This window comes from Puntigrus tetrazona, unplaced genomic scaffold, assembly GCF_018831695.1.
Source record: "Puntigrus tetrazona isolate hp1 unplaced genomic scaffold, ASM1883169v1 S000000130, whole genome shotgun sequence".
NCBI classification, from domain to species: domain Eukaryota; kingdom Metazoa; phylum Chordata; class Actinopteri; order Cypriniformes; family Cyprinidae; genus Puntigrus; species Puntigrus tetrazona.
Window position 1 is genome coordinate 772,112 of NW_025047807.1, and position 27,889 is coordinate 800,000.

The window sequence follows — 27,889 nt, forward strand, 5'->3', positions numbered from 1 at the left end:
CAAAGATAAATGTCCACTGAGTGGGGCTAAAACACAGGTTCAATATGTGAACCCTGGCACATTTTTTATTACGTTGATGTAAGTATGTATTGCGGAGGTGCAAATTCAAATTGATGCTCTATGGTGTTAGAAATATGGCCTACGCCAAATCCAACCCTAAACCTGCCCGACAGCCTTAACAAATGCAAATAAAGTATAAAAAAAAACGCAACCGCGTCATTTCAACTACCTTTTGTGTAGATTTGAACCGTTTTGTCAAACTGTAGTTACACGGGATTCAAACCGGAGCTCCTCGCCTCTCAAGAACATACTCATCTCTGATCTACCGAACAAACCTACCGTCTGTGAAAACGCATCGATATGAAGCTGGGTATGTGCGATGCTAACGTTCAAAAGCATCGGTTTTCAAAACGTATTGGTACATATTTCATGCCTCGCTAAAAAGTGCACCCAGGTACATTTACGCCACGAGACCAAATAGAAATGCTGCATGGAATAATCTGGGAAGAGCAACACTTATAATTCATTTAATCCCACGCCAACACTTCTTGCTTTTGTTATCCTCCGATCTCGCCCTTTTCTGTTTTCGATTATCGCCACCAGGAGAGATGACCACCGGCGCCTTTCATCACGGCAAACTCACTATTGCTCGGCAGAAATCGAATTTCCATGATAGTTGGGTCACGGAATTCCTTGTGTGATTTAAGAAATGATAGAGGTACTCATTTTAGCGCTTTATTTTGGAGCCCGCCGGGACTCAGGGATACGTGTCGGAGGCTGAGATGGGCTTCATTAAGAATGATTGTCTGAGTGACCTCAGCGTGACCCTGGCTCTCCCGTGAACGGTGCTGCTACAGTCGCTGCTTCAAACCCGTGCTCTTATTGACCAGCGCTGAAGACCGGAAAACCACTTTATGATGCACAGTTCAAAGGGCAGCAGGCTGCTCATCTAGCGTCTTCTTTAGTGAGAAAAAACGGGTTACCGCTTCTTGAAGTCATTATAAGACCTACACCTTCAAGTGAGGGTCACTAATTTGATTGTTTTCCAGATCCAAATGAAAAATCACGGCACTGTGTTGCCCTGATACGTAAAGAATTGACTCCAGAATATGAATCCTCTATCAGAAATTGCATTTCATTGCTTCCTCGTCTTGCTGAACGAAGAAAAAGCAAATGTAAGACCTGACCTGGAGCTGCAACAACAAAAGTGAGTTACAATATTGCTGATTACTTTGAAGATGTTGCTTAGGCCATTAAAAAGAGCTCTGAAGGAAAAACGAAACTTTCAATTTTAACACAAAACACTAATAAATTCAGGCGCTTTTTGGCTTCTAAATGAGTTGAGTGAATGGTTCAATGACTCGTTCACAATATCAGTCCCTTTTTTCCGGTCCTGAATGAATAACTGGTTTAAGCGAATCAGTTGAGTGAATGGTTCAGTGACTGATTCATAAAGTCAGACACTTTTGAGCTCTTTAATACAAATAATTGGCTTAAGCGAATCGATTGAAATAGTGGTTTGATGACTCACTCAAAAATTAAGCAGCTATTTGGTTTCCGAATGAATGACTGTTTTAAATGATTCGGTGAATGGTTCAATGACTCACTCATAAATTTAGACATTTTTTATGCCTTTTGAATGAATGACTGTTTTAAATGATTTGGTTCAGCGAATAATTCAACGACTCCCTTTTTTTACTCTTAAATAATTGTTTTAAATACAAACAATGAAATTACCGGAGCCAAATATCCACAGTCACACTTAGCGAATCAAATTCGAGGACTGGATCTGACGTATAATCATATATTTAAAGTCACTTCTCACGAACCAAAATATGCCTTTACTTATTTATAAACACTTGTTCGAGATATTGTTCTGTTCTCGCTTAAATTTGATATTTGATATCACAGCACTTCTAATATTTTTGATTCTAGATCGCTAATTGCTTTTATTCATATGAAGGTGTTCTACGCTTTTGGATAAAGGTGTCTAAATGGCCGAATGTGAATGTAGAAGGTAAACTGCGATCATAACCATATATGCCCTTTACCGATGTTAAACGTTCTCTCTTTCCCCTGAAGAGTCATGCTCCATATGGAGAGAGTCATTACACACAGAGCGAAAACCCCGGAAAAACTGCAGGGAGAAATTTACGATTCCCCTGGTAAAGATAAAAAGAGCCGTTAAGCGATGGACCAAAGCAGTCACACACCAGGTAATCAAGTCTTCACATGTTTTCAAGCCCAAAAACATTACACTGTAGAAGCAGAACTAGACATAAATCCTTGAAATGGTTCTCTCATGATGGGATTTGGGACAGTTTTCTTAACACCTGCTATATTGTTCCAGCAGTATATGCTATGGGGCACATATATGAAACTATAGGTTTATCACACTTCATAAGAGATGACCTTCATATGATGTCTATTTGATTACAATAGATACATGCTTAGGTACACCTACTTGTTTTTGTATCATATTTCCCACATTTTTGGATCATCATGATGTCATCAAAATCAAACACACACACACACACACACACACACACGTAGAGATCATCAGATGTTTTCTTTCTGGCTACTTTATATAGGTTTCTATTTAAATTGAGGCTTTCATTTTGCACATTTGAAACTAAAGTTCTTGATGAATACGTGTAGTTCGTATTCATCGTAACAAATCATCGGGTGAATCCTAGGATGTTTTCTAACTTTGGCTAATGTTCTGGCAAGGTTCTCTCGAACTTATGAACGAGCAGTTTTCCAGTAATGTTCTCAAAATGTTTTTCCGGTATGTTTTTTAAAAAAAAACATTACTACAGTAACATTCCCTCAGTAACATTAATGGTACGATTGTTCAAAGGTCTCTGTTTTTTACGAATGCTGTCAAAACGTCAGCAAAAAATCGTTTTCAGGTTGGATGCTCATCTCGGATGAGATCAGATGATAAACGTATCAAGAACGCTCAAAAGCAATGCTTCTCATGAGTCGAGAAGACTTGGCTTAGAAACCTATTTAATGTATTTCTGTGGTGGGTTCACATCATGTCATCTGGAAGGAAAAATGTAAATTCGCGCCGGCAACAGCTCCCATTCAGACCGGGGGAACAAAACCTTCATTCAGATGTTAAAAATAATCTGTATAACACGGCGTATCAAACAGCGCTCGCTCACAGAAACATGGCAGTTGCTCCTGTGTTCTTTTGAGGATCGCTGATCCGAGACCTGTTAGTGGTTGCTGCATAAAGAGGAGATTTGGGCATCGAGAGAGAACAAAAACCCAGTAGAACCGTGGACCGCGGCTTTCCCCCGAATCCTGAATGCTCAAGCTGCCATGTCCCAGTAACACCGGTGAGATGTATTCACACAGAAACCGTCTGGCTGAAACTCTCACGCTGAAAGCAAAGCCCGTCTGTGTTATAATGTCCGCATGTTGCATTATTATCGGCTAAACGAAAGCTTGCGCGAACGGCTACTTCAAGCCCTGGTTTTTCACGTTACATGTCTCCTACTATTCACACTTTATCTTGTCAGGGAAATCGGGGAAAGATCACGCTGCGTTTTTGCAAACTATGCGTTAATGTTCTCATTTGCGCATTTATGAGACCGCTAAAAATGGAAGCCTGTTTAGAGTAAGTGAACATTTATGGATTAGTCACAGAAAAATGCATTTGCGGTTGTAATATTTATGACAGAATTATAAGATGTGAATTCAGAATTCTGAGAGAGTCAGATTTTTGAGTTAATATTTTGCAATTCTTACTTTTTTTTTTAAAGAAAATTGTAGTCTAAATTGTGGGGGAAAACTATTAAAATTCACAATTATGTTTTTTTTTTTAATTCTGTAGCGGAAATGTGTTTCCAATGACAAAACCGGTCAAAGGTTTAGATGTTATGACACAGCCCTTCTGCAAGAATTAATCTGATGGTTTGAGGTGGAAAAAAAAAATTACACAACATGAAGTTTCCTGCCAAATCTGACCGGCTGCCCAAAATAGATAATTATGGCATGTTTTGAACCAACAATAAACTGATTGCAACTGAACAATGACTGTTTACTACTGTATTTTTGTATTTGAGCTATATGTGAACATTTGCTTAATAACTGAATATTGTTTGCATCATTGCATTACTACCCTAGTAAAAAACAATATATTTAAAATACATTTATTTAATACTAAGCATAGTTTAGATCTATTTACTGACATAAAATTGCTGATGTAAAACTTATTAATACTTTATTTGGAGTATTACTCGTGCACCAAATTTTGACACTTGAACGTGGAAAAAAACGGATTTTAATTAAGTCTCAATTTTTCAAATGCATTTGAGGTAGACTTTTTCCATCAAGGTATTTTCTTGTTTATCATTTTAAAGCTGCTTTGAAACAATCTGTACTGTATAAAGCGCCATAGAAATACAGGTATACCAAAGTAAAGTAAAGTGAAACCACGGATTCTTCATTTTGGAGCTCAATTACATTTTGTTACGTTTTACCCAAAAATGTCCTTTAGTGCAGCTTAAAGTCTCTTCAAACATTCAAAAGCTTCAACGCACGTCATCATAACATATTTGAACGGTCCTCTCAGACGCTGAAGCTAAACGCGTTATCCGAGCGTTTCTGTGGCTCATGAATATTTAATGAGGTAAGTCCTAAAGGGCACTTTATGATTGGTTCCGTCGCCAAAGTTAGCACCCCTTGTTCTGCGTTACCCAGAGGTTAAAAGCGCACTGTGAAAACGCTCCTTAACCCGGGGTTTAGGTGGCCTAACTCTGGGATTCTGGGAAGGTTAGCGCACAGATAACGTGCTTGTTATCTCGATTAAAATCTATTTCATGGGTTAAATTCTTCGCTTCCTGGCTAATCTAACCCGGACACACAGTGGGAGGATCAGATGAGCGCTCTGCGGTTTATCAATAGTGTTTGGGTAATGGGCAGTGATCTAATGTCCATTAGGGTCGTGGAGCATATGCCGGGCTGTGATCTCACATCTGCTCTCCGCAGGGACACACCGACAACAATTACCTTCATGAATGTGCGCTGAAAAATGTTTTGTTTTCCAGCGTAAAGAGGCTGAGGATTAAAGCCTTTCAGATTCAGAAAACGCTGAACGAGTCGCATTTGGGTGAAAATCACGCAGAGATTGGAAGCCAGCGTCCCAAAAAGGTTACGTACGATCATGAAAAGTCTTAAAATGACCGATACCGTTACACATCAATGCCAAGAACAATAGCAACGCAGAAACACACACACATACATATATATTAATATAGTGGTATTCAGACCCCCTTAGATTTCTCACTCTTTGTTATATTGCAGCCATTTGCTAAATTCAAGTTCATTTCTTTCCCCTCATTAATGTACACACCGCACCCCATATTGACCGAAAAAACACAGAATTGTTGTCATTTTTGCTAATTTAAAAAAAGAAAATAAAATAAGAAAAGAAAAGAAATTTCACATGATCCTAAGTATTCAGACCCTTAGCATCGGTTTTTAAATCTACCAGAATATTAATATCGTTTTGAAGATATAACACGATATTCTTCAAGTAATTGCGTGAAAATTACTCTTTATTAATCGAAATTTGTGTGAAAAGGAATAAAATGTGTCCTAGTTTTACCGCCTCTAATGGAGAATGCAGTGATATGTGCTTATTGGTACATTTTTCGTGTCTCGCTAAAAGGTGCACCCAGGCACATTTAGGCAGAAAAAAACCACATGAGATTTTTTAAACGAAACATATAAACAAGCTCGTGTTTTCTATAGCCTACCCAGTTTGATGTGGACCGTGGATGTAAGTGAGCTGTTCTCGTATCGTTCGACATACGGAGCAGCAACGCTTCAGGCGGGCTGCGCTCCAATCCTCGCTCAAGGCCCTTTCCTGATCTTGTTCCCTTCTCGCACAGTTTCCTTCCTCTTCGTGGCAAAAATGGTTTATATTCGTGGCTGTGCGAATAGGAAAACCTGCTTTTTATTTTTGCGGATTTCTACGCGCTTCAAACTTTACAGAAAAATAAAGTGAATCCAATTTAATCAAAACATTTTTTTGGAGATAATACGGTTCATTATAAATATTTCTAAACATAATATCAACTGTGTGACATCTCCAGAAACACCGGACGAAACTTACCTCGATATATAAACGCTTCAACTATTATTTTTAATTACCACCGGATGATGTCGACAACCGTTGCTTCGACTTTGAATGCTTTCCAGAATTAACCAAGAGTCATATATTTGATTGAATACAATAAACGGTGTGAAATATTATCATTTATAACGCCCGTTTTCTAACTGAACGTAAAAATGTAATTCCTTCCCGTGTTCAAAGATGCATTTTCAGCATCATTACCCCGGTCTGCGGCGTCACGCGATCCTTCATCGTGTTGTGATGCTGATTTGTTAATTATTCCGAAATAAAGTTACCTAAAATTTAGTTCAAATGAAGCCTTTGCTTCCCTGCCGATGCATGATTGCGTCGAACTCCTGATCTGCGGTTCCCCTTCCTGTCATTTCAGCTCAGCTATTTATAATTTTACTGTAAACGCTCCTTCTACACGCGTTCACGTAACTAACACAGCGCACGTTTGTACCGCAAGATCCGGAGGGCCGGAGCCGAGCGAGCTGGGTGTTGATCAGATCCCATTAAGACCAATGAGCGGGACGTCCCGTGGGACGGGCCGAATGAAGAGGGTCATCAGTCCTCAGATAGTTGCCGCTGTCATGGGTCAGCGGAGGGGAGCAGCAATTAAACAGCAGCTTTATGAGTGATGACCTACTTGTGCGAGAGGCGTGAGTTCTGCCAAACCTGAGAGAGCTGCCATCGATTCTTCTGCTCGGAGTTTCTGAGACACTGACGGATTGATTCCTGGACAAACAACACAAAGCAGTTCGCCATAAAGACACAGAAGGGACAACATCTACAAAGAGGCTTCTCAACAGGGTTTGAGCGCATTCACTCGACGCGATAAAAGCACATCGGCTTTGACATTATTAACGGGTCGTTAATAGACCGGCTACTGTTAAAATGAGTATATAGCCCTAAACGATAATCCTTCTGAACGTTACTGGGATTTCACCTAAAATCATCCTAACGTCGTAAACGGGTTTTGATGACATTCCCAAAGGAAACCCCTTCCTAAAATATAAAGGCCTCTATATAAAAAGCTATTTAAATGGTAAGAAAAGCATTATAATGTTTCTGAAATGTAAAAAAACATAGCGAGCAAGCCATCAATAAATATATTTGTATAATAAAATACAAAATAAACGTACATTTTGATTCATCTATAAATCTAAGTGCAGTATTAAACTTAAATAAATAAAATGCTCGTAACGGCATGTCATTGGCAACAACGCAACCATAGGTTTGATGTCTAAATATAATCTAAATGTAATATTAATCCACAAACGTAAGCGTTCAGTTTGTGGTTATTTTATTTTCAATACTATCAAAACGCTGACCCATCAAAGTATCAAGTATGACTCGATCATTTTCTAGCTAGTCTTAGTTTTTATGAACTGTAATAAAACCGACGTGGACAAAACGGACATCTCGAATTCGAACAAAGAAAGGTTTTAAAAGCGACACACTTAAAATCCTAATCCGGCGTAACGCCCACGACCGCCGCAAATGGGACGCCGGGGGAAGTTGGCGTGGAATTAAGCGACACCCTGCTCAGGAGGAAAGGTGACGCCAGCGACGGAGCCGATTACCGGCCCGTATCTCCATACTCATTAATCCGGCAGAGTTTTCAGAACAAATACAGGCAGATTTATGAGTATAACGGCTCTGTTGTCATGATGTTTTACCCCCCCCCCAACCCCTAAAGTGATCTGTAATCCTCACTATTTACAACAGTCTTATTAAACAACCCTACCAGATGTGTTCAGGCTCACAGGGAATCAGGTCAGACATTCAGCAGGTAGTAATCTCTCTCTCTATCTCTCTATCTCTCTCTGTGTAGCGTGTTAAATGAGCCGAGACGTATACGTCCTAAAAACACTGTCCTTTCAGAACAAAATAACCCTTTAAAATAATAATATGCCGCATAATAATTGGCTCATACTGTATTCCACTGTACATGTAATGCCACTGACACGCAATATTAGGACAGCTAATGTGCTTAAACGCTTTATATTAACATAATCTGTTAAATACATGTACAAATACATCTACGTCTATGTCAGGGATTGTCAAACCATTCAGTTTTTTTGGGGAGGGAGTTATATTTATGTACTTTTAGGGCCGTCAGAGTCGAATAATTGCGTGGAAAGACATTGTATTATTGTGAAAGAAAATGCATTGCTTTGAAAATTTAATTTCAAACCAAGTACACCTATTGTGCAGATGAGGTCTTGATTTACGTGCGGGAATAATAATAAAAAAAATAAAATGCAGATATTTAACTCCGCAGACATGCTGTCTTTCGTTGGCAGTTTGTGCACGAAAACGGTTTCAAAATAAACCTCATTAAATCAAATTTCCTAAAAAGATAACGTCCACAATTAATCAATAACATAAAAGTTTGTTTAGAGGAAAAAAATCACAGAATAGACTAGATTTTTTAATTCATAAAAATAACTACCAAATGTTTTCAGCGAATGAACTTTTCTGAGGAATGAGGTTTTTATTTGACAATGTCCTTATTAAAACTGGTATTAAACATTATAAAATATAATGCTAAACGTCGGTGGACAGTACTTGTCCTCCACGAGGCACGGCTTCGATGAAACGCGTGCAAATGAACGGCAGAAATGTTCCAGTTAGGTTTGCGGGTCAATATCCAGCCCTAAATCTTCTGACAGCACAAACTAAGCATCTTCAGCCCTGAATTAAAGTGCCTGTCTCTGCTGCTAATCTGGCTGTCAACCTAAGAGGGTTTTGTGCTTCACAGGATAAGTAAAGTGATTAACTCCAACCAGGAATACAGGTGCTGCACAGAGAAGCTTGTCCAACACCGGCATTGGGACGATTAACGGGGGTTAAACCATTAGCACACAGTCTGTCCCGAGACCTGCAGGGGATTCAGATGAGCCCAAACACAGAGAGATGCCCGGGAATAAACCACGCGGACTTAGAAATGCAGCATTTTTTTGCGATTAAGCAGACGTGCCGAAAGCCTGCTTGCTTCATCTTAAAAAGCAGAACGCATGCAAAACAGAGGCCTGTTGACTTCAGCGGAAGAGCGAGGTCTGCTCGAACGCTGAAACACAAAAGCGCTTCATCCAATAATCAGCCTCACACCTTTCAGCTCCGGCTTACAGCAAACGCACTCACAATCTGTCTGTGCTCACGTGAAAAGAACGTTCCGACAACGTTGCGCAAACATTACCTCTCAATGTTCCGCGAGCAATCAAAGCATCCGTATCCGAACTTTTTTTATTACCTATGCGAACATCTTTCAACTGATGGCTCGACGAGAAAAAAATAAACATTCGATTTTAACAATGCTTTGATTTCTATTGAACACTAAAGTGATTTTTACTGTAAAAAAACTACAATTAGTTATCGCAACTTGAACTTTAACGTTAGAACGAAAGACATTCATGCTTGGCTTTAAATGATAAGTTTAATTTACTTTAGTTAAGTTGGATAGGCCTAATTAAGTTAAGTTATCACAACAAATTTTAAATTATTTTTTGTAGTGCTAAACAATGACCATAAAAATTGACATAGCGACTATTTTTACTTCTGACAGACTCTGCCTCTCCGAGACGTCCCTTTTATAGCTAATCATGTTGCAGACCTGATGTCAGTTAAATTCATTATTTTCTAGATGTTCTCCTTGCTTTTTCAGCCCCCCGTGCCAACTTTTACGAGACATCAAATGAGCTCATTTTGTGGATAAAGGCGTACAATTTTTCCGTTTAAACACTTGTTATGTTCTATTGTGAATAAAATATTGACTCACACGATTTGAAAATCCTTTCGTTTTTATTTTATTAAAATACAATAATGGTTAACAAATGCCTAAAAGCGACCAGCTGGATAGAAACTAAAGCAAATGGACTCTTGCTGTAGTGAATATATCCATATTTAAAACCGTTACCGCACTACGTTTGTTTCTGAAGTGAATGTGTCGATCTCCGATTACGTTTGTGTGAATCATTTGTAACCCAGCCTCCCAGATGAAGCGTGTACAAGGTTTTTCTATGAATCTTTGCAAAGCGCTTTCCTAAAAATGCGTCCGTTAGCGAGTTTAGCAGCTAAATGTGGCTAAAGTAAAGAGGACCACCCCACAGAAGAGAGGAGAGGAGTGAGAAGAGCTCATTAGTATTTTAAGATACAAAACTGTTTTTTTTTAAAGAGGTACCACCATTGAGAAACTAATTATATAGACCTTTCATTAAGACCCTAAAGAATCAGATTAACTTGGGCATCTGATGACCCTTTTGAATATATAAAAAAAGTGTTTGCAATATTATAAATAACGATAGAATGGAATGTTCTCGTTACGTTCACGTAACCAAGATGAAACCATCTTATTATTTCGTGATGAATTTGAACTCTTCAGTCAGAGATGCTTTACTTTTCATTGAAATTGCATTCATGAAATACGCATTTTGCAACGCTAATGCCACTATTTTCCCGTTTATTAACGCGAAGCCAATTTGGGCGCGTTCCGAAAGCACCGCAAGCCAATCGATCGCAGAACCACCGTCACAGACTTACGATTGCCATGCTTTCGGGAAACGTAGCCCTGTAATGCATAAAGCGCTGAAGCAGCGATTTCACAAGGTCACCCAGAATATACTTTTTCCTAACAACCCTTTTGTTTTTCGCAAAATAATTAATGCCAATCCGAAATGGCTTTAGAGTTCGCAAACGATGGCGTGATTTGCATTTTTGGGTGAACCGTCGCTTTAAGGCCTTTCTCGCGGCAGCGCGAAAGGACTTCAGGGGACAACAAAGCGCGGCGAGGACGTTTTCAGTAATGTATGACACGAGAGACTTGACGTCTGAAATATTAATGCCGGCGCTCATCATTAAGCGCACGCGTCACCAGGCTGTCGGTTTGTTTTTAGCTGCTTTTCCATATTGCATGTTGCCCAGTTAGAGATGCCAATTCGTTGGTTAATTCATGAAGCGCTTGTCTTTACTTCATCTGCAGTGATTTCCCTCGAATGACTTTGAGAAGAAAGTTTGAAAGTAGAAAAAGCCTGCTTATTTCGAGCATCCAACGAAGCCGCGGCGCTTAAAGATGCAAAGCTGGCCGCTACGTTTTCATTGCGTCGCGCTGAGCTCGTTGTGACATCATCAAACTGTGCTTGGTTTTCCTCATCCGTGTCACATGCAACATTAATCCGCGATGAATAATACACTGTCAATTGCCAAGCGAGCGTCTGAATGTAGAAAGGCGCTATTCTAATGGTATTTCAGTCTGCCCTCTGTGCAATTATGGCAGGCCGCTCCATCCGTCAAAAGATTGAAAGGTTTCGTCTGCAACTTTATCTTACTGCCTCTCGACGCAAACAACAGCATATATCTCTCGGAAAAACAAGCCGGGATCCAGATTTTCGTTGGCGCGTGCGGTGCCTGCACACAGCAGAAAATGAAAGCCGGCCAGCGAGCAAAGCAATTATTTCTTATTTGAACATTTCAAGAACGGCGCGCCAGGTATGGCTCAGCACGCTTAATAAAGCTCCGCTGCTCGTTATACTTTCATGAAAACAGTGCTTTCTGGCCTGAAGGAAATAAATCAGTCTTGCTGCTCACTGGCCGTGACCCGGGGGTCACAATTTTATAGATGGCTACTTCATCATCCAGCAATCCGTTCTCGGACTGCACATAGAAGACGTGCAATTGCTCGGACTGACTAGAGCGACCTTGTTCTCTGATCCTTGAAAACAAGTTAAATTGATAAAACAAACAGGTAAATCCAGCCAGATATACTACCATGCCACTTACCAATGCATTCAGGTGATAAACCATGATTTAAAGAGTGCTGCATATTCCATTACTTTTACTTTTTGTCAATGTTATTATCATTTAATGCATTTTTTTCTATAAGTAATATTTTATCAAATTATTTAATGCAGAATTTTAATATAATATTATATATATATATATATATATATATATATATATATTTATTTATTTATTAATCGCATTGCATAAAAATAAACTTTATAATAAATTTTATGTAATATTTCTGTGTATACTGTGTATTTTTATTATGTCAAGTTAAATACAAACACGTGCATGTTCATATTTAAGAAAAATACGTATTGCATACGTTTATATAAAACAAAAGAATATGCATATGTAAATGTGAAAAAATAAATACTGTCAAAATATATACATATGGTGTGTGTATTTATATATACATAATAAATATACACGGTACACAGGCATATATAATGTAAATAAAAAGTTTTACATTTATTTGACAGCACTATAATTCATTTATCATTTTAATGCATCAGAAATGCCAGAAATAGAAAGATTCGTTTTTTCAATCACGCAATCTCCATTAGATATGATGAGTATACAGACAAAAGTGGCGATTAAACAAACACGATTATTATATTTGCGCCCAATTGCATCGTGCGCACACTATGTCATACATTTTCGTTACGTCGTATTACATTAGTATAGATTTTAAAGGAAAAACGCAACAAAATTTTGGAGAATGACCGAGTACGGCTCTCCTAATACGGCTCTTTTAAAGAGAGGGCACGTTTAACCTTTCGACCCCGGTCACATCTGCACTTGGAAGATGGGAGAAATAAATCACAACATAAACCAGACAAATCACCACAAAATGGCCACATAATGCGTTTACCCTGCTGCAAAAGCGTCATTAAGCATAATGCAATACATATCAGAACTGTAAAGCTATGAAGCGCTTTCAGTGTTTATTTGATATAGCATTACCGAAGTCTTTTTTTTTGCAGGTAACAAAATCACAGTTTTATCTGCCCCGTCCAGCACTTCGCCTGAACAACGATAGCGTCCTAAAAATAAAAGCCGTGCATGTATTAACGTCTCTAGCGGAGAGCGTAAACACCGTCCTCGTGCGCCCGCGTCAAGTAATGTGATCACCAGCTTTGCTGTGCTGATCTGATCACCGGACTTCACGCCAAAACCAATTAAGAGATCAAGAACACCCGCCCGACATCTTGAGACGGTTACGGAGGATGGTTAGATGGCTAGGATCTGGTCGAGGGTCACAGAAAGAGGCCTTTGCTCTGTTGGAGGTCATGCGGAGGTGGTTTTGATGTTTGATATAGGCTTCAAAATCGAATCAGAATACGGTCTTCTGAAGCCATACGATAAAAATATGAGTCAGTGGAGCTTCCATATTGGACCGGACAGCAATTTTTCTGAATCAGAAGCACAGTAATGTTTTAATTATTCACCTGTTTCGAGGGTTCGTGACCATTGAGTACAGAAAAAATTTAATTTAGTTGGCAGTTACGAATTTCTGAAAACTGAAATCAGACAGTGCATACCAATAATTTAGCGTATTTGTGAATCTTGGGGTATAGATTTGCAACATGACCCGATCACATGCACTTTTTAAGCTAATCCAGTAAAACTGTACACTTATGAGAAGTTAAAAACCCAAACTTATGTTTCAAATGACGGAAACACTGTATCTGTGAATGTGAGGTGATTACGACATTCTGGCAAAAACAATCATAATTACTAATTTTCTCTATTTCTAAACCAATTCACACAAAGGTACAAAAGCTGTATTTTCTTCAAGAGGTGCGCTATTGTACCTATCAGGTTAAAATATGTACACTCTCAATACTAATAAGGTACCAAAATGAACAAGCAAGGTACAAACGTGTAAAAGCGTACTTCCCCGGTGACAGCTTTTGCACGTTTATTTCTCAGGGTGCAGATTGGGTTTACGTAAGTTTATCTGTAACGTGTTATCACGCTAAAAATTATTGCCATTTGTAGATATTGCATACCTCTGTTAATTGATAGGTGCATATCTGCAATCATGTTTTTGAAAATATGCGGATATGTCTGTCTTAGCCTGACTTTTTGGATGCATTATATAATCACAAATATATATTTTCATGTCTTTTTTTTCAATGAAATAAAAAACAACATTTACCACGATTGTGAAAATAATAAAATTGCCAAATCGAACAATGCATTCGTGTGTGCAAATGAAGGAAAGGAAAGAATGTTAAAATATATGGTTTGGTTTCTCAAAGCAACTGGTCATACAACGAATACCGTTTATGAATTATATTCATTGGCTAAACAATTTGAGTATTGAATATTTGTGCTTGTTACCTTGTTACCTGTGTGAGAAATTAGCCCATTTAATATGCTTACAGGTGAATCGATGTTCATTATTGCCAATAACTTTTTGTACCCAAGACTAGTTTAAAGGGTTTTCTGTTCTGGAGTAAAACTGTTTGATATATTTAGGTATTGACAGAACTGAATGAAAGTTGTGAACTGCATTTTATTCTAGACACGCACTTCGTTGAGTTCTCGTTTGTTTCCACTCTTTCCACTTTTCTGGGGTAAACTACCGTTATTATAAGGAGAGCAAATATTAATGCACATCACCGTGGCCAAATAAAATAATGCATGCCGTGTTTCACCCCGAGCTCATCCGATGTACGAGAGGAGAGGCATTAAACCCGCCTTCAGCCGCCACCCTCCAATCAAAGTCAGCCGAGGCACCGCGCGCACTTTCATGAATGAACGAGAGCTGCTTCAGGAATCCTCGCGGGACAGTCACGTCCTCGCTCTCCTGCACGGATATTACAAGCTCCGTTTCTACAGTCGGCGCAAAGCATGGAAGTACGAGTCCCCTCGGTCTCCCACTGACACGATGACGCTCTCCAAAGCGGATTTAGCCGCGGAACGCCGCTCCTCGACGCGCTCGGGATGGGACGCGCCCGCTGTCATTCGCGCGTTTGGCTTCCAGCTGGTCAAAGTGAAGCGAATAAAGTCCTGAAGAGAATGGCCGTCTACAGAGCGTCCTCGAAGGGATGGCAACTTTTAACAACGCGCCTCTGGACCTCCGGAGACTCCTGCAAAGACTAGTCATCATGTTTTCCTTCGGCATCATCTGCGTGTCGATCCTCTACTTCCTGCTGGGATGCTGCGGGCCGGACTTGGTGGACAGTTCGGAGAACTCGCCGCTGGGGTGGTTTAACAAGACGGCGTTGAGAGAGACACTGACGGCGCCTGGTTATGTGGCGGATGACAGCGTGGATGGGAACAGCTCAGGGAAGGACTGGACCGCGAGCAGGCGCCTCCCGGACGCGCTCATCGTCGGAGTGAAGAAGGGAGGCACGCGCGCGCTGCTGGAGTTCCTGAGGCTTCACCCGGACATCCGCGCGCTCGGCTCCGAACCGCACTTCTTTGACAGGCACTACACGCGCGGGCTCGGCTGGTACAGGTAATACCGACGCGCAAACGCGATCGGGAGTGAATTGCGTGCCGTTGTGCTTAAAGTAAACTTAGAGCGACATTAGAGCGCGCTGCATCGTGACGCGCGTCCCCAAAAATTAAACCCGCGTTGGGTGAGACCTTGTAAGGCCCGCTGTCAAGTACCTGGGGGTCGACGTACCGCATGGAGAAAAGAAGCAAAGTTTAGCGATTGACTCTTAAAGAGCCAGCGCACCAAAAATTTGAATTAAATTAGTATACCTTCCCTCACGAAAATGAACCATCGTTTTACCACAAAACAAAAAAACAACAACACATGGTTGCTATAGTAACCAAATTAACCATTGTTTTGCTACACTAATCGTAGATTAACCATTGTATTTGCATTAAACTGTGGTTATAAAATAATCAAACTAAAAAAAAACACATGGTTACTACAGTAAAAGCATAGTTCATTTTAATAAGGGTCCGGGTGTCCTGAATTCAAGTCACTCCCTCCCCTCACTCACACTTCAGTTCCTATCAGCCAACTCTCCTGTCAAAATCCCTAAATTATACACTTTATGTTTTGAACAATCCAGGGTCATACACCGCTGACTTTCCTTTAAAGGGATATCGCAATGACTGAACGGGGAAATACTTTTATATCGGCCATTAAAGCGTTACAAACCAATAAGTCAAACTAACAGCGAAAGAACCAACGCGCACTCAAAGTAAAATGCGAGTGAATTATTAATGCGCTGCATTGCATACTGGTTCCTCTGAAGCAGCGACTGTTATCCAGGAACACAAGTTTTATTAAACACTTACGCATCTTTGCATGCAGAAACTCTTTAGAACAGCTCGTGCTGCAGTACATTCCTTCATATTATTATTATGTAACGTGTTGGCAGGCACCGTTACGTTTGCCCAAGCTTACCCTAAAGTGTGAATTTCACCACTGCGTGACCTCGATGCAATTTATTTGTGCCGTCAGTATAACACTAGGCCATATTATGATACTTGCAAAGGTCTGAGTGAGAAAAATAATGCCATCTGGCGATCACGATCCACTGAAGTAGGGCTGGATGGTTGGCGATGTTAATCATCTCTGAAGCTGTTGCCAGACGTTCCTTTATATCGAGGACGCTCTTGCTGTCTTTGAAATGCGTCTCGGTGTCTTGAAACATCTTAAAGCGTCTGGCTAATTGGGCGGACGGGGGATTTTAGTCCGCGGCCGTTGGATACGAGGCCTTGCGCTCTCAGGCATCGCGTCGATCGGTTATTCATTTGCTCGTCTAAAACACAGAGTGGCAGGTTGATTAACAAGCCCATTGGAGAGTCCGTCCGTATCCTCAACAAAGTCTCGCTCTCAATTTTATGGTTTGTCACGTTGCCTTCGAACTGTTCGGAGAGTCGACAAAACTCAATTACGTAGCTTTTAAGCAGCCGATTGATTGTTTCGTCAATCCGCAATCGCGACGGCGGCCGCATTAAACGGCCTTTTGAAACACTTCGGCGGCCGTTGTTTGCCTGCAAGCATATTGCTTTGATATTCCTTTGTGTCCTGCACTAAAAATCCCCAGCGTCCCGCTCGGGCCGAGAGCCGGCAGATTGTCATCTTCCCGGGACCAGATGGACCTCACAGCATGACGGGCCACTTGACATCATTGTGAGACCTGTCAATTGATCTTTAACCCGAGTCACATTTTCCACCGAACATAATGATCTCCGCCAGGGACTTCATATGGTCAGAGGAGACACAGATAAGAGGCCAAACGCAGATCCTGGAATCTGTCCACGCTGACTTATTCGGGTCTAATGGAATGGACCGGTCATTAATCTTGTTATCAAGCGCAGATTAAATCCGTAGGTGTAGGTTGGGGGGGGCGGGACGCTGGTTTTGCAATCTCAATTCAGATCTTTTCCAAAGAGAATAAATGGCAGGAAAGCGCGGATACGATCTGGAACAAGGCCGAGGTGATAGATGGAGTTTTGTCCTTACAGTGTTTCTGCGATTGATTGGCGCCAATGCTTGACCTTCACTTCACGCTAGAATTAAACCGGTTAGATTCGGTTACAATTAGCCAGAGGTTTTATTCTGCTGAGACTCCGAGTTCAAGTTTCAAACGCCGATACTGTCACTTTCCTTTAAAGAAATCTATTTGCTGCAAGTCACCCTCAATAGGGTCTGGAACAATATTTGAGATCGTCACGCGAGAGCCTTGAAACACGCAGGTTTTGAAGCCTGAAAAGCATCGATATATTGATTCAGAAGTACTAGAGGGACAGGCGAGGCGAGCCGAAAATCTCAAAACCGATTTCCAGGAACCACCCGGTCAAATAGGCAGCGCTTTTCTCTTCATTTCTTCTGGAATGCACTTTCGCCGTGATAATATTGCTGCGTCACGCGCTGCAGTTTGGTTCGCCGGTGTTGCGTCTGATGTCATCACATTACGGGAGTTCATTTGCAATTCATGGGGGGGGTCATTAAAACAGCCATTTAAATGCATACCCTTGTATTTGCAGCCAAACCTTGATTTTGGCAAGAGGGGTCGATTATTATTTTTTTTGTTAACGCGCACATTGTTTATGCGCCAAAAAAAAACGTAATTAGTTTGCGAGCGTCCGTGGTTTTTCTAATGCAGAAATGAGACATGCCTTTATAGCAGTTCGCAGACTTAGTCCCGAGAGGAGCTTTTTTGAGGCCATTAATTATTAATGCACCGTCTATATGAGTAGTGCATCTACAAGGACAAAGACTCATCAAAATACTGCTGCTGTATAGGAACGAATACAATAGAGGAATACAAGAGCTTAATGAGCTTTTGCAACTTCTAAGTGCACAACAAAACAACACGATTCGCACTACAAGAGCGATATCTGTCAGTTATTATATGTAATGCTATGAAATGCTCGATGGCAATGATGTGGGAGTCTGTTTGTGTTTATTTTGGCTGGGTGTCTGTATTGGCGCGAGTAAACTGTAGTTTATGGAATCAACATAAGGCTAGATGGTCCAATGGTAATTCAGCTCTCATTAGGTGTCTCAGGGGAGTGGGAATGGGGATCTGGCGTCTGAGCCCCTCGATGATGGATGTTTCTGGGAAGTGGACAGGGCACAGTTACAACTGACTGGCTCTTTAATGGCCTCTATATGCAAAGAAACGGATGGTTGGGCCCAAACACACACACACACACACACACACTTCCTAATCCCCATTGTCTTACTGCAAGCGCACGTTGAGTTTTGCTTTGGGGAATTTAATATTTAAAAATCGGTTCCATTAAATTGTTAATTTTTCACGAACTTACCAAATTTTAGCACGTCAATATGCTTAATTTTCACTAATCGTTTAAAGTGTCGGCAGTGAAAAATATGTCTAAATATTTACACAAAAATGTAGTTCATAACAGGTTTTTTTTTTTTTTTGCATTTTTTGAATTATGTTTTTAAGAAAATACTATTTTGTTTTATAAAAATAACATGTATAGGAAAATCTGACCAATTTCATATATACGCACTACATTTTTTAATTTTCTACTCAAAAGGTTGCATTTATTTAATCAAAAATACAGTAAAACACTAATATTGTGTTAAAATAATATACACATTTTTTTTAAGTTCAGTCCATTTTACAAAAAATAAATTACATCAGAAATATTTTGCAATGTTTTTTTTTTTTGCTCATCAAGGCTGCATTTATCTGATCCAAAAATATGGCGATTTTATTTTTAAAATGTAATTCGTTGCTGTGACCCGAGCTGAATTTTCAGCATCATCGCTTAAAACAAAGACACTGAACCCCTGTCGTCGTGGGACATTTCTATTGTTCAAACTGTAATAACGCACCTGTCCGCGAGCGCCCAGGTGTGCAAAAGCTGTTTATTCGTAAGTCAGCATTTCTAAAAATGAAAAACGGAAGGCTTCATCATCCCATTAAACGGATTCATTGGAATGAAAAAACATTCTTATTGCATCCACTGCTGTAGCTGATGCCTGGACAGAAGACAGGGTAATTGCCTCACATCTGTTTGTGCGCAGCAAGCTGCTGATGAGGCCATAGAGTGGCCCATCTACAAACTCCACCTGCCACCCGCAGCAGCTGAGGCCCGCATTACCATACCCCCATCATGATCAATACCCACGGCACCATTTGGTTTATTCAGGATACCTCAGAGAGGCCCGGCCAAATGCAGCATCAATTAGGGGAGACCTATCCACCGGCTCCTGTGGGCTGCTGGGATTGGACGACACGGAGCAATGAGCCAAACAATGAAGCCGCTTCAAAGCTTACAGACGATCCATACCGCTTAGATTGATCTTCATGTTCTGTCAACATCTAACTAACAAAGACTTACCTGTTCTGGATCAGGCCCGGCTTTGTGTTGGATTTTGTAAAACGCATCCATTATGCGTTTATATTAATTCTTCAGAATATCACGCCGGCTAATCACGCAGCCAGTTCAAGCATTTGCCCACAATACACAAAGGCTGTTTACGTTTTACGCAGATTCCCGCAACAAACATAGATTCAATATAAACCGAATTTCCAGGCTAATCTGAATTAAACTGACGTTCCTTTGGATCAGTATTTTAGCAGATAAGAAGCTGCTGAATCGTGGATATAGTGTTAAACAAAAAGTTGAAATCCAGTAAAATATCGGAAATATATGAAGAGTTCATTTGCAAAAACAGATAACTCCATTTATAACAATTTCATAAGTTTCATCGTGCACTTCAAATAATGTCAGTAAAACTGCAGTTGGGTTATTCTGATTAGATTAAACAATTAATAAACACAGCTAAATAACACAGTAAAACATCATAAAATATTTTTTAAACAAATTTAACAAACGGAGTTATGTTTTTGCAAATAAACTCTTCGTATCCATTTATTCCTGGTTTAAAAAAGTCATGATCGTAATTATTTTCGTAAATGTTTTAAAAGTATATTTTCAAAGTAAAACATTTTGTAAACATAAAATGATTAATTAAAAAATATTACTGTTATATAAATGTTTTTATATAAGTTAATATAAATGTTTTTGAGCATTCCCAGATGTCATTAAACGTCCCTTCATATTTTATTTTAGGAGACTTATTTGACACAGCATTTTAATAAAACGCTTTTTAGATATAATATGCAGCAAAGCAGCTTTGGGCTTTTTAATAAGAAAAAACAATGAAAGATAACTACTTATTTTTTGCCCATTTATGTTGCTAAATCACCCCAGATGTTTCACTTTATGCTTCCAAAGACATCAAAATAATTTTCTTTTAAGTAACTGCATATTTGAATTGCGTTTTTTAAAATGTATAGTTTTAAAATATCATCATACGTTAAATAATAATAATAATATTTTTGGATAAGAGTGAAAAATGAGCACTGACCCATATTCAGCGTTATTGAACACATCCCGTAAAGTTCGTTGCACATCAGAAATCCTTACATTATCTGGAGGACAAACTCTCAGCGGCACATGCAAGTACGAAGCGGTCGCATCTCTTGAAGCGAGTGAATAATTAATGGCGGGATCTAATAGACTCGCTGGCCCCATAATAGGCCTAGGTAAACAGGGAAGTCTTTAGGCTAAGTGCTTTCTCAGATGAAGTCATTGATAATGCAGGGAGGTCTGGGATTGGCGTGGCTGACGTGTTGTCGTCGTATCGATGGGAGCTAGCGCTGCAGGGACGGCTGGCACAGCCATGAGAGTCCGTCTCCTGCCAGAGGACACTAGAGGCATCATACGGTCCGTCCTCGGTGACCCATCTGAACAGCGTGACGGACAGCACGTCTTTGTCATCTCTTTGATCAAATGCAATCTGGGTCTGACCCACTGAGCCTCGTGCATTGAAAAACCGCGTCCTTGCTTGCGGCAGATAGTCTGAAATGCCACAATCGCTTGCTTTTTAAAGGCCTGCTTGTAATGTTAGTAAAAGCCTTGTCACAGAATATCATAGTACTATATGATATATTGCTATTTCATGAATGGTCATCAAGTTGACGCCAAAATAAACATTTACTGAAAATGTACTCACCTTTAGGCCGTACAAGATGTAGATGACTTTGTTTCTTCATCGATTTGGAGAAATGTAGCGTTATATTACTTGATCACCAGTGGATGCTCTGCAGCGAATGGGTGCCGTCAGAATGAGAGTCCAAAACAGCTCTGAACAAACATGTGGGAGGATATTGACTTTTATTATTTTATTACGGACCGTGGACTCGTATCTTAGCAAGGGTTTAAAGTTAAACACATTGCATAATATTGCGTACATCTTCAGCAAATATTAATTTAGCCTAAGTGCGAACTGTCCCTTTAAGAAGACCGCCTGTGATTTTTTGCAGTGACGTGAAATTTACAGAAATTTAGGATTCAGAAAACTTAAAAAGTATATTTATACACAGAGTACACATTCCTATAGATGACATTTCAAACAGATTTGGCATATTAAACTTAAAATCCTTTTAATTTTCCCTCCTAATTTACTCTGAGGCTTTGTCAAGTGTTTCCCATGTCACTCTAAAAAGTTTATGCCGCGAGACCAAGTAGCTTTTATTCCCAAAGAAGCCATTTGTTTCATCTGAGCACCTTCTTCAGTTCGTCCGCTGCTCTGTTCTGCCATTTGACGGCCATTTTTTTCGGTTGTTTGAACCGACCGGCGTCCGGTTGACTCCTCAGAGCCGGACAGATTTGTCCTCGGAGTCCGTGCTTAAACAGACATCAGTCGAGGCGGTGCTGCAAAGGCAGGTGGGGTGCAGGTGGACCATTAAAGCCGGAGCGCCTGCGAGCCACTTAAAACAAACGAGTCCCATCTGCCGACGCTAAGAAAGACGCGCGCGCATTCCATTTGTTTTCCGGCGTACGTCGGTCACCCGCCGTGATCGATGCCGGCTGCACATCTGCACGATAAGCAGCATTACTGATGCACGTTCAGAGCTGGCTGACTTCTCATTTACAGCCAATAAGAGGCACAGCGGAGCGTGGGACCCGGGCTGATCTGCTCCGTGTCACCTCATTAGGTCACGCGCTCGGGGCCCGCGGAGCCTCTTCTGATGCCGCCGCTGGGGGCGTGATGTGATTTAGAGGATCAATACAGGGCTGGCAGTCGCCATCCAGCTCTTAAGTTAAACAGATCTGTGGAAACGGAAGATTGATGGCGGTAGGAAAAGTAAAGTTTCTAAAGCAGGTCTGCTTCACTTGATGACTTTCCCAACTCTTCTCGGTAATCAGGTTACATCTTAAAAGTGGTGTTATTTTAGCATCTATAATCTAAAATATTATTACACGGCTTTGTGGAATACTCGATTCTGATTGGTCAGTTGGTAAACTGGTGAGACTAGGCTCATTAGTGACCGTTAGTGATTATACGTATCACTGGGCATCTTGGGTCTTAAATTAGCAAAATATTTAAACTCGTATCGATGTTTCATGATTAATTATTTAGTTTTGTGGCAGGAAGCCATATAATAAGCGGGATAATGTACATCCAGCAGGTTGTTATCACAGAATAAACCCCGAATTCAATTTTAGTATTCATATTTTCTGTTTTTATTTAAAATTCGTTGTAATTTTCAAATTTTATGCCATTAGATTTCTTTTTTATTATTACTAGTTTTTATTGACTTTATTTTATTTCTGTCGATGTTTATTATATTTGAAGAAATACATTTTTATGGTTTTAATTCAAGTTATCAGAGATAACCTCGCTATTTAGATTTTATTTCAAATGTAATTCTCATTTGTAGTACAAATAATATATTTCTTCCTCATTCTTTGGAAAGAATCCCAATCATAAAAATTTTATCTTTAATTCTAGTTTAATTCTGAAGTACATTTTGAACAGTTTTTATAGCGTTTTTAATCATGTTTGTTTCAATTTAAGTTAAATTTGCTCTTGCTTAAGTACTTTTTTTACTTCAGTTAAAATTAATTTTGTAATTTTGTTATTTTAAGTTTTAGTTTATAATACAATACCCTTGTTTAACATTAAAAACAATCTTAACAAATGCTATTTTCTCAGTAAAAGTTAAAACATTTAAAAACAAGTTAAAACACCATAAAAAGGCATTTCCAGAGAATCCGTCTTCATATAAAATGTACTTTTGACTTTCTGCACAGTTTACTCAAAACGGAGAGGTTGGAGAAGTAGGTCTAATCAAGCATCCTTGCTCTTCTCATTTTCTAGGAGCATGATGCCTAAAGCCCTCAACGGGCAAATCGTAATGGAGAAAACTCCCAGGTACTTTGTCTCTCCAGAGACGCCGGGCCGCATCCACGCCATGTCGCGCAACATCAAGCTGATCGTGGTGGTCCGGGACCCCATCACCCGCGCCATTTCAGACTACACCCAGATCATCTCCAAGACGCCCGACATCCCCAGCTTCGAGAGCCTGACGTTCAAGAACCGATCCACGGGACAGATAGACTCTCTCTGGAGCCCGCTGTACATCGGCCTGTACGCCAGACACCTGGAGCGATGGCTGGCCTACTTTCCGCTCTCGCAGATCCATTTTGTCCACGGCGAGCGGCTGATAAGCGACCCGGCGGGCGAGCTGGGCCGAGTGCAGGACTTCCTCGGCCTGCAGAGGATCATCACGGACAAACACTTCTACTTCAACAAGACCAAGGGCTTCCCTTGCCTCAAAAAGCCAGAAGGCAGTAGCAAACCCCACTGTCTGGGCAAAACCAAAGGCAGAACGCATCCTAAAATCCACCCGGAGGTCATTCAGAAACTGAGGGAATTCTACCAGCCTCACAATCTCAAGTTCTATCAAATGGCAGGCATGGACTTCGGATGGCAATGACCTTTTCTGACCAGTAGCACGTAGCGGCTCCGTACCGCGGTTGAGTTCTTGAGCGCGGGGCTGGCGATTAAACCGCGTTGGTCTAAAATGCGATCGAAGCGAAAAACGATACCCCAGGATGGTCGGTGCTGTTCAAATCAATGCGTCTGCCAGATAAATAGAGGTCACGGTAGCGTCTTCTGTGACTCGGCTTGAGGGAACTGACAGAAACGACCCTAAATCATCGGTTTAAGTAGCACTTTTCTGCTATTGCCATTTCGATGTCTTTTTTTATGTAGCTTCAATCACGTTTGAGCGATCCTTCACGTCTGAGAGAGTCCAAATAAACCGCGTAGCGTAGGCATATTTGTAATCGTTGCAGTAAGAGACATTGTAAGGGCTGGTCTGCAATCACACGATCCATCCAGCGGCTCATATCGGTTTTGATCGTCTGCTGTAATTGGTTCAAATGCAGACAATATGCAGACGAGGCCGGCCCTTTTGAACTTCCCCTCTGCATGCATGACTTTGCACTAGCCTGAAGTGCAGCCCACTAGAAACCAATAAATGATTTTAAGTACCCGTGTAGCTGTTCTTGCTCCGAAAAATCGGTAGGCGTAATATAAATGATGACGCTAAATAATATATTTCTTTACCATTTGTTTATTTTATGTTTCACATGATTCTGAAATAAAAGCATTGATTGTGTCAAGTCAACAAAATCCCCTCATGGTGCTATTGGCTAAAATGAGTTCACGCCGTTTCCTTGTGATCAAGGATTATTTTTTCAAGGCGTCACACGAGAGATATCCTCTAGAAATCATTCTAATATGCTTAATAAGCATTTCTGATTATTATCAGATTATTATTAAATAATGTTGAAAACAGTTGTGCTGCTGAATATTTGTTGTGGACACCATGATGACATTTATTTCTCTCTCATGTCACAGCCTGCAGGTGGACTTCATTTATCCAGCTAAGATAGTTTCATCAAATGGCAAAACAATATGCACTATGATAACACCAGTAAATTGAACACTACTTACAATTAGTGGGAGTTCTGGTGCTGAATGGCTTTCACATCCAGTTTTTGACCTTCAGAAAAGACCAAGTTCATCTCTTCCTCTTTAGCAGTTATTATAGCTTGAAAAAACATGAATGAAGGCATCTTGTTCCAACGGCAGAAAGACCTCAATAAACACTATTTTTCAAGTTCAAGCCCACTGGACATTACTGCGCTCTCGATTGGTCAGATCACCTGTCAATCAAACTCAAAGGCGTTGCCTCTTGTGTCACATGACGATTGGTTACACGACAAACGGAAATTATTAAATATATAACTGTAGGCATATGATATGCAGGCTTTAATTGACGCACAACTTTTATTATTTATGAAAAAAGAGGGAAAAAAATATTTTATTTTCTCCCGCCCTCTGGTCGCCGATGACTAATGTAAACAGACAGTAATGAGGCACTACTGAATGTCTTGCATGACATTTTAAAATAATCGGAATAATTAAATAATAATAATAGTATAAAGTGCGGGAATAAGGTTAGCAAGCAAGCTGGTCAAATTTTCCGATTTTCGAGTGACTGTTTTATACACGTTCTCATAATAATTATAATACAAATGCATTTTGTTTTGTTGACCACAATATGATTAATGATTGTTAAGCAAGACTAAGTTATCTTGAGGGGAAAAAAAAAAAAGAAAAATAGGGAGGAAAAAAAAGAGAAATGCAAAAAGAAATCGTCTAGCAGTGGAATATACTGCAGATAAAACACTGCCTACAGCGACACCCTCTGGTCAAAGTATATCAATGCAAAAAATAAACGGAAGAAAAACGCGAGATTTCGGGTTATAAAGGTTCTCTTTATTATCAGTATTATAATGCATTGATTTAATATAGTTATTACTTTGTGTCTTGCTGCTTTTGTAGAAGACTTATGCATTTCGTCAACATAAAGTCAAAGAAGTCCGATGGATAAAAACCACCTACCAAACCAAACAGATGAACACAGCAAACAGCTCATGAGAACACAAGATATCAAACTGAAAATGAACAATGCGACACAAGCTGACATGCATTTTACACATTTAGCCTAGAAGTCGTTGGTCAGTGTACATTTCTGTAAAAAAGTATTTAATTCGTCTATATGCTCCGTTCATTATTGCACATAAAATGTAAACAGTTCGTTTTGGCAGTACAAAGACGCTTTAGACGGTTTACAAATGAACGATACGTTGAAGTGAGTCAATCTTACGACTTGAATTAGATCAAATATGCAGAATTGAAAGAGGAATCGAGGAATTCAAGTAACGGCCTCCTGGATCGTGTTCTTCAGTCTTAAACAGAGCTGATCTAGAATTAAACCCTTGCTCTTTTCAGATCTCTGCAGAAATAATTCTGTTGATGTTTCATTTCTAGTTTAGAGCTGACGAGTTAACGAAACGAAGCTGAATGAAACAGCAATCCTCATGCTTTGATATGTGTCGAGATTATTAAGGGTGACCGAGTAGGCTGTAAAATAAACAGTTGCAGGACTTTTGCATGCTACGGTTAAAGAACCGTGATCAATAGCACGAACAAAGGCACTCAGCAATGTCATTTGTGTCTCGTTAGAACCGATCTAGAAAACAGACCCTCCGGATCGATTTGGTAACGACTTCCGCGATACAGCGGAGGGAGACTCTAAAGCACAAAAAGACGTTTTCTACCGAGTGGCTCTCAGAAAATGGGAATGTTTCCGACGCAGTTTCAGTGGTTAAAGGAATAAATGAAAATTCTGTGATCGTTTACTCGCCCTCGAGACGTTCCAAACCTGTACGAACGCAAAGGAAGATGTTTTCGAGGACGTTTGCAACCAGGCTGTTTTGGGTCACCATCGACTTCCATAGTAGGAAGAAGAAATACTATGGGAGTCAATGGTGACCCAAAACAACCTGGTTGCAAACTTGCTTCAACTTGTTCACACAAGTTAGGAACTACTCGAGGGTGAGTAAATGATGACAGGATTTTCATTTTTGGGGGAACTAGTCCTATAAATAAGTAATAAAAAAGCCTTGTGTCACATTTTGTTCTCTAAGACTGAGGAAAGTCGCTCATACAACGTCAGCAGCACATTAATAACAAACTAAAACTCACAGCATCACCTTCAGACCACGGCACAACACCAAACGCGACAGTTATATAATCCGCATCACCTCCGGTCCGTCAGAGTCTGTTCGTGACGCTAGAAGAGCTTCAGCAGTACTCCTCTCCTTGCGGAGACGGCAGGTCGTTGAGGTCCAGGAAGACTGAGTTGGCGGAGAGCTTGCGTCCAGAACTGGACAGGTCCAGAAACTCCTCGGCCGTGCTGGGGACAGAGCTGATGTACATGTCCCACACCTGGTCTGGAGAGTCCAGGTCCAGCAGCTTCTGCTTGATCTTCAGGTTCTTCTCAATGTTCTTCCGCTTGTGTTTGAACTCCAGGATAGTCTTAGTGTATCTGTTGATGGTGGTGACGGAGGAGGCCATGCAGGCCGTGAAGGAGCTCCAGGCCAAGCTGAAGAAAAAAAACGAGGGTTTCAGATCAACATCTGTCTTATAATTATGTATTAATTAATCAGGCATCACTAAGGATGGATTATGGAGCTGTGAGACCAAAAAACATGCATCTCTGAACATACTTAATCTGTATATACCACTAAATATATATATATATATATATATATATATATATATATATATATATATATATA

The 27,889-nt window shown here is 40.2% G+C and overlaps 2 protein-coding genes across 2 annotated transcripts in view; one reads left to right on the forward strand and one right to left on the reverse strand.

The window, feature by feature from the left end:
• Positions 1-14,094: 14,094 nt before the first annotated feature.
• Positions 14,095-24,859, forward strand: hs3st3l (heparan sulfate (glucosamine) 3-O-sulfotransferase 3-like). The gene is made up of 2 exons (XM_043229961.1): positions 14,095-15,386; positions 23,550-24,859. Exons 1-2 carry the CDS (start codon positions 14,974-14,976, stop codon positions 24,166-24,168), a joined length of 1,032 nt encoding a protein of 343 aa, XP_043085896.1. The 5' UTR covers positions 14,095-14,973; the 3' UTR covers positions 24,169-24,859.
• Positions 24,860-25,162: 303 nt separating this feature from the next.
• The window catches only part of gsg1l2b (gsg1-like 2b), a 15,514-nt gene continuing 12,787 nt past the window's right edge, over positions 25,163-27,889 (reverse strand). The window contains exon 5 of the mRNA XM_043229962.1: positions 25,163-27,693. Within this exon, the coding sequence (XP_043085897.1) occupies positions 27,393-27,693 (301 nt within the window). The 3' untranslated portion in view covers positions 25,163-27,392. The remainder of the gene's footprint in view (positions 27,694-27,889) is intronic.

What these genes read in the sequence shown, in the direction of transcription:
- hs3st3l (XM_043229961.1), top strand. Translation starts at nt 14,974, where the DNA reads ATGGCAACTTTTAACAACGCGCCTCTGGACCTCCGGAGACTCCTGCAA. An exon ending in CGCGGGCTCGGCTGGTACAG is followed by an intron (nt 15,387 to 23,549) that starts GTAATACCGACG and finishes CTCATTTTCTAG; the next exon opens with GAGCATGATGCCTAAAGCCC.